Below are 18,032 nucleotides of genomic sequence, written 5' to 3' on the forward strand. Positions count from 1 at the left end.
AACAGCACCTGGCCACAATCACAGTCTGGATCTGAGGAGGGTCTCCCATGGGACCGAGCATTAGCACATGACACCTGCCCCAGTAAAAACACACTGGGGATGCCAGTGTGACGTGGGATTTGACACTTCACAAAAAGCCTTGAGGAACAATTAGAAATGAGAAAAGGGAAGGACTGGAAGAGATTACTTCCCCCAGTGTAATACACAATGTAGAATGGTTGTATAATGTCTTTTTTTTGTATCTTAAAATATTTTTCACTGACACCGAAACAACTTAAAAGGAAAGAAACGATAACTGCACCATCAAACCCTTACTGAAAGCTGACATGATGAAAATCTTAGGTACCAGCACATATTACCTTCCCTCTGGCTTGTGGCTTTTACCAATGGCTTTTTTTTCCCAGATGTATTGCTGGCAAAAATGACAACAGAAAAAGATTGAATGAACACAGTATCTGTTTCAGCTTGCTGCATTTAAGAAAATTTTAAATAAGTTAAAGAAGTTATTTGTTATTAAAGCTGAAAAAAGGCAACACAAACCCAAAAAGAATGTAATGCAAAAATGCTGCATATTGCAAATGCAAGTCCTATTAACATAATACACTGTTAACAACTGGTCATGATTGTTTTTCTATTTTATTATGCAGTCACTTGGGACAATTTATGCCAACAAATGGAACTGAGTGAGCAAATTATTTTAAACAAACAAGGTCAGAGATTATTTGATTGCTTTAGTCCCTGAAATTAGTTTTAAATTCTCGGAGGAAAACAGATTCAGATTAGGGTGACAAGTCTATCATTTATTACAGACCACAAAGCAAATATATTAGTCTCTGAAGTAATGTTTTACTGGACCCTTCAAGTGACATGTTACTTTTGCATCTCAAAAGCCCAATCAATCATTAACCCTGTATGAGCTTCAGAATTTCATAACGGCAAATTAATCAGTGATTGATCAATGAAGTTCTTAGAAATCGTGAGAGCAAGTTCAAAGAGGGAGTCTTCACTTGTAGTACAGTCTGAAAACATTTCAGTAGCCTCAGTTGATTGTTTGTTCATTCTGTGTTGTTGTTAAGTTGTTTGTTCCTGTGAACAAAAAATAAACAGAACAACAAAACATTTTAATAAGTGGTTGTCAAAAAGAAATCTGTTGAGTACTACAGTCTCCCCAGCTCTGGGAAAACTTTGTCTCTGGGAAGCAAAAACATATTTTATGTGTTAAACATTAGTACTGTGTGGTCCACACTTTTTCTTATTGGGCTTGCATAATTAATTCCAATAGTAACAGAAAACTCCAAGTGACTGATGGAAATACAGACTAAGGCAAAACAGCTTTAATAGAAAAAATAAGAGAAAGTGTCTCATCATTACTTATGATGTTCTGTGTATGTGGAGTCTTTGAAGTTGGCAATACAGAGACAAAACAGGACAGCTACACAACCGCTCGCTCACACATTACAGTCATGTGTATGTCGATGGGCTGGGAGCAAGATGCATGCGGCTCTGTGCGTGTGTTGATGAAGGCATTAAGCTGATTAGCTTTTATGCAGGGCTAAAGCTGTATGAGTAATATGCATGAAGCACACCAGAGAAACGTGAGTGTGAAATTACAACTCAGCAGTTGCGATATCATGTCCTCAGGCACATGGCTGGAAAGAACTGATGCAAAGCAGTCAATGCAACAGTTACGCAGTGACAGCCAACATGAAACCCAATTTTGTTTTAAAAATATCCAAAAGAAAAGGTTGAAAATGTTCGAGAGCAAGAGATACATAAGGAGTGATCTTTTAAAGCACCTTTTCCACTGGTCAAAAAACCTGCCAACCCATTGGGCTTTTGTCGGCAATGGAAAAGGGTGCAATAAGTATCCACACTCAAATGACACTGCAGTAGACGCGGCTATTTATGGGCTCTGGCTCCGAACGACGCTGGTGTAAGCACAACACCCCGATGAACATGCTCATTTTTGCCCCTTTTGCTTCTGCAACGTCTTTCAGATCACACAGACACTGTAGACAGACCTGTCACCTGTCCAGCACTGTGCTGTTTAGCCAGAAACACTGCGGCTGCACTGCATTTGGAGATGAAAGAGTGAGCTCCAGCCCCAAAGTATGTTTTAAAAACTCCAACACTTTACAGGAGCACCACGCCAGGAGATGTGACAGATTTGTTTTACCAGTTTGCACGGCAGCGAGCAGCTCACTGTTTCTCCACTGCGTCTGTGCTCTGTAAGCAGTTGTGTGTGTCCTCAGTCCAAACAAAAAGGCAAACTCTAATGGCAGTGGAAAAGGAGTCGATCGGCTTTTATTAGTGGGTTAACCCGCATTTAAAAACCTGCTTATGCCTGCTCATTTTGGTGGCAAGGGGGTGACATTACCCCTATTTTCCTCTATTCCAATAAAAGCATGCAAACTGTGACCACTGACAGCTGTAGATAGCAACGACCCTGTTTTGCTAATTAGCACAGTAACTTTAAAGTATTATCTGAGGATAGGTCAAAGAATCAAAAGGCTCTTTACACTTAGTGGAAAACAAGAGCAGTCCATTAAGTAAATAATGACAAAAAAGCAAACATCAAGCATCCTATACACACAGACACACAGACACACAGACACAGACACACAGACACACACACACACACACACACACACACAGACACACACAGACACACACAGACACACACAGACAGACATCCACAATCCCAATATAGCGTGAAATAAAGGAGCAGAGTGCAGCTCCCTCAGTTGTTGCTCATCGCCTGTGGTAATTGCCCAGATTGTTTGAAATCAACCTCCCCCACTGACTTCCCCTCAATGAGCCGACACCACAAGACAAAATCTCAGCAGGTAATTAGATCTAACCATCCCTTGTCAGGGCTATGAACTGTTGGCTATCACTGTGGCTAAACAATCAGAACAACTGAATGAGAGCCAACCCTCCATTACAAGACCTGCAGAAGACTTCAAGTCAAGCATTACTACATACAGAGAAAGAAGTGAGGTTCAGTGAATTACACCCATTGAACTCATCAGCTGCACAGGTACATGAGACAACCGCGATTAACGACTGTGTAAGTTTAAGAAGATAAATGTGTAATCTTAGGATGGTTAGAGGATGAAAGATTTTTGCGTTAGAACCTTGTATTACAGCATGGGAAGCTACAAGCTTTTATGAACCGAGTCTTGTCTCAAAATTACCCAAACCACCAGAAGCTGGTTCAATGTGCCGTACAATGTAACTGACAAGGCTGTCAGGAGTCACGCAGGAGTTCAGTGTGAGGCAGCTGCTCTGTAGGTGCACAGGACTGTGTTTTAACTAGGTGAAGGAGTGAAAAATTAATTTCTCCCAATCTTAGGTAACACGCGTTGAAGAAAAAAACTTACAAAATATTTATAAAAACAAAAAATATCTACGGATGATAAAAACGAGGAACCATAAGCACATGACAGATGAAAGGAATCAGTAACACACAAGTTGAATATTCAGCCTAAACTGGCGACTTGAAAATTTTTGAATTTCGGGAACAGCCCTACCAGCACTGTATTATTTCCTCTTGTGGACTCTAATATGACTTAGCAGAGTCACTACTTCATGCCGCCTCATGAACCATGATAAACTTACGGTGAAGAAGAAGAAGAAACTGACAGAGGGAAGATAGCAGACAGCGCGGAAAGCGGGAGGAAACAAATCACAGAGGTGATTCTTTCAAGTCGAGAGGCTGTGCCCTCCTCAGCTTTTATAACACTCATGGCACAAATAAAATCAATAAAGACAATGTGACATTAAGGCCCCACACACACACACACTGCCAGACCAGCGCTGTGTCCACAGCCAGGAGAGAGCAGGTCTTTCAGACACACACCTGGGCATAAACACACGCAGGCTTCATGATGAGGAGTGTATCGTACCATCGTTATCATGTGTAACGTATTGTGGTAGTATCGTGAGTTACTCTGTGATTCCCACCCTTAACCAGTGCCACAGTGTTTTTGTAACTAAATTGAAGCTGACATACTTATGTGCACCAGGGTAAATGAACCATCCATCATACAGTCTAACTTTTTCCAACTCTTGTAATTCATTAGTAAGTAGATGTTTGGTATATCTGTGTGACAATCACTACTATCAATACTGTCTGTCAGGCCATAGGAATCACTAGAATGATATGTCAGCAGACTGTCCAAGTTTAGCCTCTTTAAACGCATGTGACCAGTGGTTGAGTCAATGGGACTCACATGGCTGAGACTTAAAAAGTTTGTCTATAGCACAATAGCATGAACAATGTGGCTGCCACCTGTCAGGCAGCATGCAGTGGATGACGTGCAGGTTAGTAAGAGGATTGTAGCACAAGAGGGTGGGGCTAAGATGCACGTGAAGCCCAGACCAGCTGATCCATAGTCTGCCCTAACATGGGGACCAGCCCCCGGGGAGAACAGTCATCGTTAAGCAGTCAGTGGCTCCCCGGCATTCAACCGAAACCCTCATTCTTCAGCTTTCAAACTCCCACACGCTTTTCTAGCGAGACTGGGACCACTCCATTTCAGAGGTCTGTTCTAGTTCTGTTTGAAATCACTTGTTAGAGGTTCGTGTTACTGGAAAAAGACAAAGTGGCTTTTCTTTACACAACAAAAGACTGTAAATCAGCTTATTTTTCCGTTGTTGCAAGTTTATGTATAAAACAAAGCTGCAATATTTAATTCATATGTAATGTCATTTACCAAATACATAACAAGCCACCCTCTACAGCTAACTAATACACACTGTGACTATATACTATAATTTCTCTTTGACTCCTTGACATCCATAGAACCTATAGCGGGCATTTTCTAATCAAAATGTATCTCAACAGGCTATGTTTATTTGGTAACTACATACAAGCTGACATGATTAATGTTTTTCATTACCTCACTGCATAAAAAGAATTCCTGCTCACTGTGAACCATGCCATTCTGAGTACATTTAAAAATGTTGACAGTATACTAAGTATTGTGAATATACAAGCATACACTGCGCCTCACATTGCATATAGTCCCACAGTCAAAGATTATTTGTGCATTAGTGCAAAACTAAACAGTGAATCCATGTGGTCCAGTGTTTTTGTAATCAGGTATGGTTACAGTATGTGTTGTGGCTCACAGGAATGTTTTACCAGTACAAAGGTCCACTGTTCCAGTGTGTTTCGAGGGGATACATCATCAAAGGCAGATACACTAATGAAGAAGTTTACATCTCTGAGGTTGCAAAGTAGGAGTTGATTTAAATGTCTTTTAAGGTCTTTAATGTCTAAATCCAGTGCATGTCAACTATAGCCTGTGCATGTACAATCCAAACTTTCTCTACCATATGCAGACCCAATTCCAACCACATGCTAATCATAATATACAAGATCAGAACACAGTGTAATACATAGTTAACTACTGTTTGCCTCCAGTTTCTTTGATCTGCACTATTACCGTTATTTTGACTTTTGATGGGTACATGAGACAGCAGCAGCAGCATATTCCACAGAGGTCACAGAGGATCAGACTTTCACAGTGGATTGTGCAGCGGAGTGGTCTGTTTTTCAACTGTTGCTCCTCCAGACTGATCTTGTCCATTGTGTTCAAACTCTAGAGATCTTTAAATCAAATAAATGAAATCTTGAAGCTGTTTAGCCAAGCAGTAGTATGAATGCTCAGTTAATGGGCAAGATGAGAGAAATGGCTTGACTACAGTGAGGACTGATATTCTTTGCTATAGCAAAAGAAAATATTTCAGTCAGTTGTTTTTCCAAAGGAAAATCTAATCAGTGTTGCATTTTCAAAATACAAAGCATGGTTTAGATTGACTGTGCTGATATACCAGACTAAACATATCCATGTAAATGTGGAAAGTATGACATTAGGGTTATGTATTGGGCACTTCCCATCAGGGACAATACACTGAATAACAGGCAGGAAACATAAATTGGTCCTAAGGGCTCTGACACACCAAGCTGACTGCCAACCACCTCTGGGTCATTTCTGAATGTCTGTGGCCATTTATCATCCATAGTTTCTGCCACACAGTGTATCTGACAGTTTACTTACTTACTCTAGGCAGACCTCACGGTAGCAGTTTGGCCAACTCAGCATGTTGAATTCATGGTGGAAGATGTCAGGGAGGCACAGCTCTCTGACTGGCTTTTAAGTCTAGCAAGTCCATGATTACGCCACTTTAGTGCACTTTTAAGTTTTAGCGTCGGCCTTGATTTTCCCTTTAAAGCAAGCAAAACATCATTTTATCCACCTTGGCAATGATTGTGAAGTTAACAGTACAATTATGGCATTCACGTTACAAAGAAATCTACTTGTTTACTTGGTAATATTTTGCTGTCAGGCACAGTGTATTACTGGTCTGAATACGTCCTAAGGCTAACCATTTGCTCTAGAATTTCACACACCTGCGAGAACACCTGTTGGCGGCCTCAGAAGTTCAGGAACTACTCAGTATGTTTGGATGCTACCTGACTTGGAACAATCCATTCAGCAGTTCAGAAACTGTAGAGACTGAATGAATTCAGCCCTACTTCTACTTCAAGATCAACTGAAGCCCTACCTACGAGCATAACTGTGTATTTCATGGTTGCATGGTTGTTCTACCCTGTTCATTGATAAGTAATAACCCTCCAGACATGATTTAATGGCGGTGCTGAAAACTCCATAAATCCATGTAAGTCCCAAATATTACTGTGGAAAAACAGTTTAATAAAACCATACTCATCTTGAATTCCAGGCATGAGATAAGCACAGGCAATTCCAGTTTACAGTCATACCGTCTAAATCTGACGTATCACTGCATCAGATCACATCCATATTAGGCAGCTCATAAGTATAATTACAGACGCAACTGAAGTGCGGCGAGATATCCAGTGTATGTGAAGCAGTCATGTGATCAATTACAAGAATGATAACATTTTGTTTCAATTCAGCGGCAGTCATTTGTGAACTAATCGCTTTGCTTGGAAACCAGTCTCCAGGGCCATTACATAATGAGCTGAGATGTAGTTAGCCATAAAACTGTCGAGTGGTTACACATCACAATGATGCCAGGCCAAAGAGCTGGATAACATACAGCCTTTAATTGTTATAATGGGAGAACATATTGCAAGTCAGTAATAGAGTATGTAGTTGCAGAAGGGGGTATTTTTTGTGATCATTATCAAAATACAAATTATAATTTGGTAGAAATAAATACAGCCACATATTTGTGTTTAGGAGGAAAATAAAATACAATAATAGCTAGAATTACCGCCTCGCGCTTGCATGCCTCCACCCACCAAGTTCATCTTTGACCATTTGAATATAAAATGTCATCACTTCATCATTTTATCCTATTTGATATTTGTATTAAATTATGTAATAATTAGCTTCATGGCCAAAAACATGTTTTTGAGGTCACAGTGACCTTGACCTTTGACCACCAAATTCTAATTAGTTCATCCTTGAGTCCAAGTGAACGCATGCATCAAATTTGAAGAAACTCTCGCACAGCGTTACTGAGATATCATGTTTATAATAATGGGACGGACGGACGGACGGGACACTATGTTTATTGTAACAAAACCAATAAAGTGACACAGGACATGCCTCCACAGGCCTGGTTCAGTTGTTACACCTGAACGCTGCAGTGAAAACTTTTAAGCGAGCAGAGGAGTCCAAAGAGATTTTAATGCATGAACAGCTGAAACGTCCAGCTTCTGTCACTGCAAGTGGAAGTTTAAATGCAAACTTGACTAAAACTACAGTACTGAATACAGAAGCCATGTATAACAAAATTGAGTAACAAACTCACTTTGATATAATTGTTAATCTTAAATAACAAACAGTTTATTGATAATGGGGTGACAGAAATAATCCGATAGGGTTGTGGAGATACATCAGACCAGAAAGGTCAAGAACCAGTGATCTAAGAAACACTGTAATTTAAGGGAGTCACTGTTCTCAAAGTTAAATATAAAACGTGGAAAGAGAAATCTTCCTATTCATATCAGCAAACAAATGAAATGATGAGGATTATATGATAAACCCAAAGGCAAAGACCGCAAAAAAAAAAAGTAACATTCAATAATCTACATTAAATTCAAAATGTCTGATCTTTCAGCGAGAGGGTCTTTGGTACAACTGTCTGTTTAACCTCACACCCAAAACACACAAAGCCCTGCTGCCAATGGAAGTTGCTGAGGGCAGTTTTGATGTCTAGGAGACAGCTTCTTATGACGGAAAGCTATACTGATGGCGTGACTTCTAGCCTGGGGGAGGGTCATCACAGGAGGAGGAAGAGGGAGATACAGAGAGGGGAGGGGGATTAAGGGAGGAAATAAAGACAGCAGGAGATGGAAAAAAAAATAGCCCTGTAGCCTGGCAAGACTTGCAGTAGTGCTACCTCCAGATGCAAAATGTGCCTCAACCTCAATCAGGCCATTTATTTTACAGGACGTCTTTCCACTACCAAAGGGCATGTGACGGGTGAGTTGAAGACAATCATTTACTTACCCATTATGTTCGAGTTCATAAAAGGTGTCGGAGACAATCCTTCATGGGGCACTAATCGACTGTCACTCAAATGATCACCGTAATGAGGGCTGTCTGCAAAACCCTGGGGGGAGAGATCAGAATATTAAGCACATTATTGGGCAACTTCACTAATTGAGTGCTATGGTATACCACTAATTAGTAAGAGGAGAGCACAACTGGTCGGTTATGCCAATGAACTGCCTGCCCTCTTGTACATAATTGCCCCAAAAAATTAAAGAGACAGAGCAGAAAAACAGATCTCTATATCTGTAACTGGTGGTACACATTAATGGATCAGAAATCCATAATACATTCTAAACCCAAGTATTTGCCATATATCGTTACACACATCAACTTCATATGCCAACTTACCATCACCAATAAACAGATAAGAGCTGTAAACATTTGCAAGTTTGTGTCAATTGCTTAGCTCATAGAAACCAGCTGGACCTGTAGGAACCTTTGCTTTGTCTTTCTTACAATACATCTAGAAAACATCTAAACCCTAAATATTCATTTTAAAGTTTTCTTTTTGGTTCTACCAGTTTAGCTATATGATAACAGGTTAATACACTATTTCATGCTTGTAGCTCATAAGAAAATGTTGTTTAATACAAGGGGAAGAAACAGAGAGATGCGATCCTACATCATTCCCAGGTACCTGCAGCTTAAAAAAATTGCCTTTTTCTCCTGCAGCTTAACAGTGCCTTTTCATGACACTTATCAGCTTCCGGGGCTTAGGTCTAAATATCGGTCACAGTATGGTTTTTGAAAACTCGGGGTCCCATGTAATAAAAGATATTCCGTTACAGTGCTAATCCCAAGCCCTGTGAAAATCCTCCTGTGCTCCAGTCAAATACAGCTCCCCAAACTACATTAACTCCCACCAGAGGGACTGAGCAGCAGTGGGCTTGCATTTCTATAGAGCTATTTTCACCAACTCATACCCTTTGCATTCAACATACAGTAAAAAAAAAAAAAGTAAATCTTATTATCCATCTTTTTTTGTGAGTGGATGGTGATGGAGTAATATCAAAGGCAGTGGAGTGCTGTGCTGTGTCGAGGGAATCCTCAGAGATTTCCTATTGTGCTTCTGCCAGGCCGCACACACTGTTAATCACACCATGAACAGACTCAATAACAACAGCGGCCCCGTGAGAAGCTCTAGCAAACTAACACACACACACACACACACACACACACACAGACACACATGGACTTACACACAGCTAACCTCAGCAAGCAAAAATCATTTCCTCTCTTCTACAGCAGACAAGGAAAACACTTTAAAAGAATAGTTCAACATTGTGGGACTTACTCACTTTCTGGCAGTGGTTAGATGAGAGGTTTTGACCCTCTCATATTGTCCATTAAATTATTATGTTAGCTTAGTTTAGCATAAAGCGTGGAAGGGGGAAACAGCTTTCCGGGCTCTGTCCAGTGATAAAGAAACACCTACCAGCACCCCTAAATCTCAGTTTAATCTGTATAAATATCTTATTATAATATCTTATTATAATTAAAATTATAATATAAGTGTAAAAAGAAATAATAAGAAACAGACTGGTACAAAATCTGCAAAATTAAAACTGTTGTTTTTACACTTGAGTTTGTGTACGGATTAAACAAACTACATACAACGTGTTAGTTAGAGAGCTTTAGAGCTTTCCCACTGACTATAGCCATCAAATTAATGGACAGATGTGAGAGTGGTAGTGATCTTATCATCTAAGTCTTTTCCAGAAAGGGCTTTAGATATTTCCCAAAATGTCAAACAATGTTCTTTAAAATGAATCTTAGAAAGCACCTGGTGGTAATGAACATTTCAGGTCTTCTTTGATCGTTACAACTACCACTGTGGAGCAGGAAAAGGCTAGCAGGGTAGGTTAGCAGAGCAGGAAAAGGAGGTGGGGGGATAATGGTCAATCCAGGCTCTCTGTGCACGTTTGTGTGTCAATGCAACCACACTGTGTTTTCTCCTATGGGATCGTTAGATCATCAATCACAGATCCTTCATCATTCCCAAACACTGGTGGCCTACATCTATCCAAGACACTAACACACGCTGTCATCTCTGCCACGGGGCTACATTAGCACTACTGGCTAAATAACTGTCAGATCACTGTGGCAGCATGCAGACCTGAGATCACACCTTGTCCCCCAATCACTCGCCACAGCATTTAAAAAGTCATCTCTTCCACACTCTGTGCTGCATCCCAGGTGAACGTGTGGCTGCATGTGGCAGCTTGGGAAGTGATGATATGGTCATGATGGATGTGTGTGGGGTCGAGTATCAAGTCGGGGCAGGGCACTGGGGAAGTGGGGGTTGTTGTGCGGTGGCGGTGGGCACAGCCCTGACTGTCAGACCGCCAGCCTACAGCCACAGCTGCCCAGGATACAGCGGCTGGCTGGGAGCCAAGGTCAGCACGGCAGGGCTCGGGAGTGTTCACAGTCGACTGATCACACACTCGTAGCGCACCAGCTCAAACAAGCTCAGGGACAACGCTGAATTCCCTTTGTAACTGACTGAAAGATGAAGCACTGAGGATTTCTTCCAAGAGCCTTGGACAGACACTGTGAATACAGCGTACATTAGGAAATTTCAGAAGATAGTTCTCACTTTAATCAATTATAAAATTCTTGTTCAACAAAGTAATGAGTTGAAACTTGTCGCTCTGAAACACATTTAATCTTCCATGGGCAAGGTTTCACCTCAGAAAAGAATATCACTTGAGTCAGTTCTACAGCTCAATGTTGTTGTTACTCCTGCCTTTAAAAACCAAGGAAAAGTAGAATTAGGGTCTTGACAGCGCAGGAGACGTCTTAAAATCTTAGGAACCAAAAAAAAACTCTGCAAACATTTAGAAACAAATCCTAGAAGGGTTGACTTGAGGGCAACTCGACTTGGTTGTAGATAAAACATTTCAGCTCTCATCAAAGAGGTCTCTTCATTTCTGAGCGTCTGGTGAGAAGTTCCAGATATTTAACCTTAGTGGCGTCATTATCAAGGCCATTGATGTCACTTGGTTTGTTAGTGGTCCTGGCCGTTGTAACGGCAAGTCAAACCTCTGTGGTAGTTCTCGCTACAGTAGGTATCTCCAGGACCACATTTTGCCATGATGACACACACCCACTCAGACTCAGACTCACAAGGTGAAAACAATATCAGCCCCACTTCTGCAGCTGGTAATAAACTGGCTCTATATTGGAGGTCACCAATAGTTGGACGGCAGTCTGGATCTGGAACCAGATCCAATAAATTATTGACAATGATTCAATTTTGACTGAGTGTTTCTATTGTAACCAGCACAGCTTTTCTAGCCTTTATGGCACTGGTCACTTGATGCTACTCATTGAGACTTGAGTCAGTAAGAGAGCTTCACACAGGAGAAAGACGAGACGAGAGTTGGAGAAATAAGTGGGAAAAGTAGGGGAGTGGTTAAGAGGGAAAGAAAGAGAATATGGTAAGATTTGAATTAAGAGGAAAAGGGGAAGATATACTGTCCATTTCATTTAAAGATTAAGCACTTTATTTTAAAAAAACACATTTCTAATAAGCTCTCTGTTATGTAGTTATTATATTATTACCATTATTACAGCCCTCGGTCATAACTGTGATGTGAATTATAAAACAGTCGTAAAATGCATTTTTCATTGAAAAAACTGAAATCATTTAACAGAGTTTTATAGACCACTGAGGTTCATAAGAAATGTCACTCACTTCTTGAAGCAGGATAGATAGGATATAATTTTATACGCTATATAAATCAAGTCTGTATCAATATAAGGTGTGTACGCAGCTGTGTGTGAGTGTGGAGAATATGGCATATGAGTGTTTGAGTGCACGCCTTATGGAGGCGCAAACAGCTGTCTGCTGGCTGATGCTGTGCCTTGCAATGTCAGAAACACTCATTTATATGCACCTGGAGCAAAGATATCTCAAGCGTCTCTGTCTTATAATTCAAATCAAGCTGCCTATGTTACCATAGCCTGTAGATGTTCATTCGGGAAGGGCACAGAGAAATAAACAAGGTAACGCAGCCCGAGTGGCTCTGACATTTAACTGAATTCTAATAGAAAGTGACAGGAGATTGACATTAAATGAAATTCATACAGGGCATCTAGAACAACCAATGTGTGAGAGACAAACAAACAGGGGAAGAGCTGTTCACACTTGCTCACACTTCGACTAAACAATGGAAGTACAGTTTAAACATGCAATGCTACCCATTATTATGTTATTATTATACAAATGCATCACACTTGAAATTATTTTGAGCATGACTTCCCCTTACAAAAAGCAATACACTAAAATCAGGCTGCAGTGATTACAATGAATATCTAACTCAAATATCTAAGTTAATGTCAATAATTTACACTGCTTCAAGCGAACTAATGATCATTTTTAAAATGAAATTCTCATTTTCTTCTTCTGTGTAGATCTGTGATCGTAAACAAAATGTCATTATACAGTCTGAAGTATTGAATTGCTCAGAAGCACAGAAGACTGACCTTCCTTGCACAGTGCAGAATAATAAAGCAGCTTCATATCAGTCCTAGAGTATTTGGATGTACTACAGAAAACAGTTTAAATTTGTGTAATTCTCGCAGAGGAAATTTAGTTTTTTTAAATAGGCTACTTTTGAAAATATGGCTGTGGATGAATTAGTTCATTTTGGTTCAATTTACTCCTTGCTGCTTCAGGACAGAGGCAGGAGTCATGTTTCCCAGCATTCAGTCAAATAGTAACTGGTTGCCATTTTCAGTGACAAATAAAATTTACTGTAAATACATTACAATAAATTATCCGAATTTCCCCCAAACCTAATGAGTTCTTCCGTGGCCCAGGCCCCATTCTTCCACCAACATCAGTGCAAATTGGATCAGCACTTTTTGCCTAATCCTGATGGCAAATAAACAAACATGGGTGAAAACAGAACCTCCTTGGTAGAGGTAATTAGAGCTACATCGATTACTTGATTAATCACATCATCGCTTGATCCATAGAAATTTAAGTGGCAGCTATTTTGATCACTTTGTAACTTTTCCCAGCAACAACACAGAGCATTCTCTGAATCCAGTTTGTTAAATGTGGGGATTTGCTTTGTTTCTCTGTTTTATATCATTGTAAATTAAATATCTTTGGATTGAAAATTGTACAAAACAAGACATCTGAAGATGTCGCCTTTTGCTCTGAGAAACTGGGATGGGCACTTGTTCTCTCTTTTATTTTTTGACATTTGGCAGGCTATATCAGATCCATGAAACTAGCTTTGCATACCATCTGCACAACAAACTCAGATCGACAAAAAAAAAAAAACAGCCATCAGTATATTAAGCCCTACTTTCTGTCACAGAGAAATATGTCCATTACAGGTCATACAACACGGCATTGTGAATGTACCATTTTGATGTAATGATGTTGAATGTAATGTGTTAAATGATGCGCTGTGGAGCAGAAAGGTCATTTAAGAGGTGGTAAGCTGTCGGTCATCTTACCCGGGCGGACTCGTAGGAAGGGCTGGACTCGCCACCTGGGGCCCAAGACGCTTGGTTGGTCCGCTCATCCATACCTGTCAGAGACAGAGATTCACAACTCAGTCTGCAAGTCGAGATTACTCATATAGTTGAATGTACATGCTGTACTACTACATTCTCTGTACCTCTCTCTCTCTCTCTCTCTCACACACACACACACACACACACACACACACACACACACACACACACACACACACACACACACAGAATGAAGAAGTTGTGAACAACTGAATCACAAAGACAAGGATCTGGTCATTAACTACACAGGCCTAAGCAGTGTCTCTGTGGTTGTATTCAACAGGAAAGGGCCTCACAACCACAGTCAGAGGTCAGTATCATGAAATCCACTTTCATTCTTCAGAGGTGACCTGCATAAATGTTGGCAAAGACTTACGTTATATCTAAGGTCTGATTAACATGTCACTCAAGTAAGTACTATAACAGTCAAAGTAATGCCACATTATCTCCCTTCATGACAGGGATATGATTTTACAACTTAAATATGTTTTTCCCATTTGGAAATGAAAAGGAAAAATGACTCATTAATATCCTCAAGGATTACGCTTCATGACACAAAAATTATTTTTAATGGTGTCATTTATTTACATGAATCGTAGCCCAAAATAAGAATTCTTTTATATACCTCTACATAAAAAAGAAGGAAGTTACAGCTTCATGATTTGGCATTGATGTATGCCAGGCTACTTCCAAACAGCTGAGCACTGAAACTTAATTTAACTAATTTTTTAAGTTAAAGAAAACCTCTGTGTTTCAGAAGTCAAACAGAACAGAATAACAAAACAAACCAAATAAAATCAATAACTCCAACTAAACTGCGAAGGTAGACCATCTGGCATATGTTCAAAAATATAATAACTGATCTTTACAATCTAATTTATGTGATATAGTCAGTAAAAAATATTTGATGCCTCAATTGTTCCTGCTGTATGAGACAATATTGTGTTGCAGTAACAGCCAAAGTCCACGCAAACAAAACATAATTGCAGAGCAGGTAAAGCATCAACATTCTCCAAGTTATTGATTGTCCCTGTTGTAATTCCATCTGTCTCTGTAAAATGCAATACCGTTTGTTCATTTTCAACTTCAAATATAAAAAAATATCAAGTTGAAAGAAATTGTGTATGCTCAGGAAAATAACAACATAGCAAGCAGCAAACAAAACTTTTCAATATCAAACATATTTTTAACCTTAAAATTTAACAAATGATATGTACTAAGGTGCCCCCACACAGCAAGCTTTAGCATTTAATTGAAGAAGCAGAATTCACACGACTGAAATGAACAACTGCAACAAAAGCAGAAGTAGGATATGCGCAGCAAAAAGCAAGCCTGCATGTAATCACAGATCAAAACTTGTTCAACTTGTTCTCTGATTCAAAACGTGTAGCACAGCAAGAAGCTCCACATAAAGACTATAGCTATTAATTCAATTCAACTAAAGTTCAATTCAATTCAAGTTTAATGCAGCTGAACTGGTTCTCTCTATGCATCAGTAAAGTTATTCATTTCATACAGAGCTCTTCAGTGTTACAAAGACATGATGAAAATGTGTTATGATATTTGAAGGTACCACAAATGACAACCATGGCCAATTTGAGATGTGATAAAATTCACATTTTGTAGACACTGTAGGTGCTAATTTTGCAGTATTACTATACATGTATTTTCATACTGCCAATGAATTCTTAGTCAGAAACTTCTCGTAAATCTAATTATATACTTAACCAGAAAGTCAGTGACATATCTCTGACCAGAACTCACGCTCCAGTGGGCAAAGTTCAAGATGAGTTTCATCCTGACAACATGGTGTTTTACTGATTGCACACGGCAGATTCATTTCCTCTTCTTCAGTGTCTTTATGGAAAAAATGTATACTTCATTTGCCTCACTTCATCATTTGCCTAGGTTATCATTCACATTCATACTCGTGTTACTGACTAAACTACTAATGGTGACTGCTACATGTTTTACTAACAGCGCATGGGTCTAAATTTTCTTAGTGTGACAACACCAGTGTGACATTTTGTAGCCCAACTGAGGCCCTTCACACGCTGAATGTAACAATGGTCAGTGTTTGCTCTCTGGGCCACTGGCTGTCATCTCGTCTGATTACCATCTCTTACCAGGGCTCAAGGGTCCCCTCTCTTCTCCTTGCACAGACAGCCGGCACAATAAGATTACTCACTGACACGAAAGAAAACACGAATGCACTGGCTATAATGTAAAGATAATGAATTAGGAGAACCGATGCAGCTCTTCTGCTGAGTACTCTGTGTCAAAGATGTTCAAAAAAAGAAAGGAGAGCCATGCTGTTTAATGCTGCAATAATCACAATCGTTTTATTTTCACACTGAACCAAATTAGTGTCAAGGGCCTTGCAGTGATGGATCCATGAATTAACTCTAAACTCTATACTCGCAGCTCTACCAAGCTTTTTGGCCTCTTTTAGCTCACTGTTTGGCAGAGCCACACATTTACATTACTCACAAATGACCATGTCTCCAGCAGCAGCAGCAAGCAGCTAAAAAGCTCTGATAACTCTACCAAACTGCATGCAGACAAAGTTTGAGACTGGCTGGTGAACATATACTCAGTTGTCAGTTTATTAGGTTTAGTATGTACAGTCATGAAGGCTATAATGTTCGGCTGTTTCAGAGAGGTGTGGATTCAGCTTTATGGTAATATCAAAGGATGTAGTTTGCGGTGCTGTTGAATTATCCACTGTTACAAAGAGGTGTTACTAATAAATCTTCACCATTTAAATCATTGAGGGTAGGCTAAATATCCAAAGCACCAGTTACGGTTACCGTTGTACTGTTGTAATGCTGGTGAACATCAGATGGGTTTTAATAAGTTTCTCATGAAACAAATAATAGTGAACTAATATAGATTTGTAGAAACTAAGTAGAGAATTTCACCGTTGGACGACCCGACGTGATATATTCATGTTTGGTTACATTTTGGGTCCGTTCCAGAGGAAAAGGGTGGGCTAGTGAACGTAACAAAGCTTTAGATGAAAGATGGCTGCACTAGAGGGAGGCCCGTGAGGGAAATTATCATCCTGTCTCGCTTTGTCCCGGTCACTACTTCCAACACTGCATGAGGATTCAATCTTATGCATTTACTTGTGATGGACCTTACTACTGCACTTGCAGAGAGCAGGCTTTTTAAAAAACACTTAACTAGAAAAACCATATTCAGCAATTTTATTACAGGCCATATTGTGGATACACTTTGTATCCTTGAATGTCCTAAGTATGGTGACCCTCAAGAATTTTTATAGCCTGCATTAATTAAAGACGTACAGATGAGATGTAAGGAGGATTCAGAACGCACAAGAACATTAAGTCTGATCATTAACTATACAGTTTAAATTTCTTGTAAACCTGTGGTGAGAATGTGGAGGGCTGACAGAGTAAGCACAGATGTTGTTATAATAACTGACTGCTGATTTATTACAGTCTCTACTGGGTCATTCATAAACAGATACATATTTCCCAAGCCGTTAATTCAGTAAAAACCCAACCAACAGAAAGACTAAGGCGTTTTTTGCACGAATGGAGAGATTTCAGAGACTTGAATGAAATACTCCTGATGTAACATCATCCAACAAGGCTGAAGCGCTGGAAAAAGCCAGCTTAGCATACAGCAGGGGAAAAAATGTCCAAATATCAGCTTGTTCATTTACAATTTCACACCCAGTAATGATGCCTCATCTTGGTATTCATTGAATAAGCAAGGACAGGCAGTCCCACACTGAGGAGCCAATCTATTTTCTCCATTTACGAGTTTATCCACATATAACCTGAATGGTTTGGTTAAAGCAAACTTTGGTGAGCTTTCCCATTTACTGTAGTACTACTCATTTGGCCTTGTGTGAAAGTTGTCAATCGAATTGTGGTGCAGTAATCCTTCCAGTTTAACTGCTGTACAAGA

The 18,032-nt window shown here is 39.8% G+C and overlaps 1 protein-coding gene across 2 annotated transcripts in view; it reads right to left on the reverse strand.

Annotated features, from left to right (window-relative positions):
- Nucleotides 1-18,032, reverse strand: part of tcf12 (transcription factor 12) — a 77,708-nt gene that overhangs the window by 52,223 nt on the left and 7,453 nt on the right. For both annotated transcript variants that reach the window (XM_022740449.1, XM_022740440.1), the window contains exons 4-5: nucleotides 14,034-14,107; nucleotides 8,514-8,616 (exon numbers count right to left, since the gene is read on the reverse strand). In XM_022740449.1, the coding sequence (XP_022596170.1) occupies nucleotides 8,514-8,616; nucleotides 14,034-14,107 (177 nt within the window). The remainder of the gene's footprint in view (nucleotides 1-8,513; nucleotides 8,617-14,033; nucleotides 14,108-18,032) is intronic.

This window comes from Seriola dumerili, unplaced genomic scaffold (assembly GCF_002260705.1).
Source record: "Seriola dumerili isolate Sdu_G_001 unplaced genomic scaffold, Sdu_1.0 BDQW01000003.1, whole genome shotgun sequence".
NCBI classification, from domain to species: domain Eukaryota; kingdom Metazoa; phylum Chordata; class Actinopteri; order Carangiformes; family Carangidae; genus Seriola; species Seriola dumerili.